At 33.6% G+C, this 3,547-nt stretch overlaps 1 protein-coding gene across 1 annotated transcript in view; it reads right to left on the bottom strand.

The window, feature by feature from the left end:
* Positions 1–865, bottom strand: part of LOC106463379 (putative adenosylhomocysteinase 3) — a 103,089-nt gene extending 102,224 nt beyond the window's left edge. Inside the window, exon 1 of the mRNA XM_022390850.1 lies at positions 702–865. Coding sequence (XP_022246558.1) covers positions 702–824 — 123 coding nt within the window. The 5' untranslated portion in view covers positions 825–865. The remainder of the gene's footprint in view (positions 1–701) is intronic.
* Positions 866–3,547: the final 2,682 nt, after the last annotated feature.

Here is a 3,547-nt window from a genome sequence, read left to right as displayed (position 1 = left end):
TAACTATGATAAAATGGGCGTTAATATACACTTACATACACACACGTAAATATTTCACTCTGTAACTATGATAAAATGGGCGTTAATATACACTTACATACACACACGTAAATATTTCACTCTGTAACTATGATAAAAGTGGGTGTTAATATACACTTACATACACACACGTAAATATTTCACTCTGTAACTGTGATAAAATGGGTGTTAATATACAGTTACATACACACACGTAAATATTTCACTCTGTAACTGTGATAAAATGGGTGTTAATATACACTTACATACACACACGTAAACATTTCACTCTGTAACTGTGATAAAAGTGGGTGTTAGTAGACACTTACATACACACACGTAAATATTTCACTCTGTAACTGTGATAAAATGGGTGTTAATATACACTTACACACACGTAAATATTTCACTCTGTAACTGTGATAAAATGGGTGTTAATATACACTTACATACACACACGTACATCTGTACTTATGATTTCGTAATGTATAGGAGGAAAATTACGATAAGAAGAAACTGAAAAGTCTCCGTGGTTTTATTTCTTAATTATAGCCGCAACTTTACTTTCGTATGAAGATATGAAATTATTATTCGACTTTAGTAAAAAATTTCCCACAGGCTTTGCAAGAAGAAAATACAAACTGTAGTAGAAACTACAAAACAGAGACAAAAAAAAAGCTTACCTGTTTCTCATGTTCAGTTTCTGTAACAAATTTTTCAGCAAGTTTATCGACATCATTTGATACAACAGGTAAAAAATCGTACGTTTCTGGCAAATTCTCGTTCGTGCTGTCGACTTCTTCCATGACAAATATCTCTTACAAGTATCGTGATCAGCACAGAAAAGTCAGCACGAAGAATACAACGTCACCAGTTTACAGATGGAATTGATAAGTGAATGTCAACAACTGAACAATGTCAGAGAGAAGCTGGTTGGATGATATGCTCAATATATATATAAAACAGGTGTGTCTATATCGAGACCAGAATGTACTGAACTTAATTAACACTAGTTGTGTATGTAATTCAAACATACAATTCTCAGTATTCTCTCTCTATATATATATACCACTGTGTCAGTACCGTGAATATATATCAACCATTAACCGAAGGAACTTCACACCCCAATTTCTTCCTCATCACACAGACTTGGTTGGAATGACCAAAATCTAAGAACTATCGTATTATTTAAACAAACAGCCCCAGCCCCGATCAAAACTCAGCGTCCAATAAGAAGTATAAACACACAGATTCGTATGCCAGTCACTCATCTTTTGTCTCCCAGCCCAAAATAAACACAGACCACGTGGTGTCCAAAACCCCAGATTCACAGCGTGATAGAGACGCTAGTGTCTACACCGAAGCCTCTGTAAAGATTTTACAGAAGACGAGTTAAATCACACACACACACAAGAAGATGTGAACAGATGTGTGAATAAATGTTTGGATAACATTCTAGGCAAGTGTCTCTTCTGTTTGATGACAAACTTTTAACTACTTCTCACGCCGGTAAAAGTAAGATAAACCGAATTTTAATAGAAACGAATTTGATCTTATGTATTTAAAAATAAAATCACCAAACACCAAATCGGAAACCGAAACATCCTCAGTCCTATAGCGATTCAAAAATATCTACCGTTATACACAAGATGATTGACGTCATCTAACTTCCAAAAGAGTGCGTTCATGTGGTAACAAAGTTTACATTCCAATATACACGATCCGGTCAAGGATTGCTGCGTGTTCCTTATACTTTAACTGACTTGCTTCAAGATGTAAACTTATAAATTTGGTCTAACACTTCAGTGAGCAATAATGGATTGCTTTATTAACGCGCGAAACTTATACCACATGTCAGGATATATTGACGTGTTTAATTAACTGCGGATATATTAGAACTTGTTATAAATAAAGCACACCATCTGGAATTGCCGAGATGCCATTTCTTTACCATCATTTATATAAACTGCTATATTACGTAAACATAACCTCCCTATTTCTTTCTTAATCTCTTTACGTACACACAAAAACGCAGAACGTAAATCCGGATAATAATGGAATTTCCTTCTGTTATGCAAACTGAATTCCAGCAAAAACAGGAATCTATATGTATCAATTCGACGCATTAGTGACCAACATTCTGTGACTCAAGTTTCAACAGTGTTGGTCCAACAATAGAAGCATTAACAACGATAAAACATGAGAATTAGAAGAAATAACAGTGTTGGCTCAACAACGATAAAACATGAGAATTAGAAGAAATAACAGTGTTGGCTCAACAACGATAAAACATGAGAAATAAAAGCAGTAACAGTGTTGGCTCAACAACGATAAAACATGAGAAACAGAAACAATAAAAGCGTAGACTCAACAACGATAAAATATGAGAAACAGAAACAATAAAAGCGTAGACTCAACAACGATAAAACATGAGAAATAAAAGTATTAACTGTCTTGGCCAAACAACGTTAAAATATGAGTAATAGAGAAATAAAAAGTACGAGACGGAGAACTGGAAAAGAGAAAATGAAAGACCTGAAAGATTTTCAATAACTTACATAAAATTTCCAAATTAATAACTTCTTATTCTCGAAACTACATCTACAAGTTCTCGGTCCGGTCCACTGCACATTTTCTTAAAAGCAAAAATAGCAAAATCCCGACAAATTCTTTAAAACCATCCACAAGTAAAAAGGTTTGGCGCCATGGTTGGGATCTAGATCAACCATTCGTATTAAAGTACTTTCACCACAGCCTCACCATATGCGATGACACTCCGGACTCGGTTTCTTTCTAAACCTAAAAATTCTAAATGATATAAATGCAGTATTAATTAAATTCACATTGACAGAACTCAAAATGCTTCGTCAAACTCTAGTGTTATACGTATCATTTCAGTGTGTGTGTGTGTATATATACTGCACAGGAAATACACAATAACTTGAAACTTGCATAAGAAAATGTACTGAACAGTAACTAATCCGACACAATTTTAATTATTTGCGTTATAATTAAACCTGACACGTGAGAAATTATATATCTTAAGATGTGTAATTTTGAACAGGTTAGTCAATAACAGGGAAGACATGCAGTGACTGTGTGTGTTTGTCGTATATTTACATAATTAAAAGTGAATATATTTATCGCTAAAACAAAAGTTAATAACTTTACGTTATCAAGAAGGAAAGAAATGTAAATAGTATTTCCAAATCTATGATGAATAACGAATAAATCAAACACCAAACAAATATATAACAACACACAAACGTAAAAGCAGTAACAGTGGTGGCTTAATAACGATAAAACATGAGATATAGAAGAAATAACAGTGTTTAGTCAACAACGATAAAACATGAGAAATAGAAGAAATAACAGCGTTGGCTCAACAACGATAAAACATGAGAAATAGAAGAAATAACAGTGTTTAGTCAACAACGATAAAACATGAGAAATAGAAGAAATAACAGCGTTGGCTCAACAACGATAAAACATGAGAAATAGAAGAAATAACAGTGTTTAGTCAACAACG

This window comes from Limulus polyphemus, unplaced genomic scaffold (assembly GCF_000517525.1).
Source record: "Limulus polyphemus unplaced genomic scaffold, Limulus_polyphemus-2.1.2 Scaffold1389, whole genome shotgun sequence".
NCBI lineage: Eukaryota > Metazoa > Arthropoda > Merostomata > Xiphosura > Limulidae > Limulus > Limulus polyphemus.
Note: the sequence above shows the minus strand (reverse complement) of the source record. Positions and strands in the feature narration are given on the sequence as shown.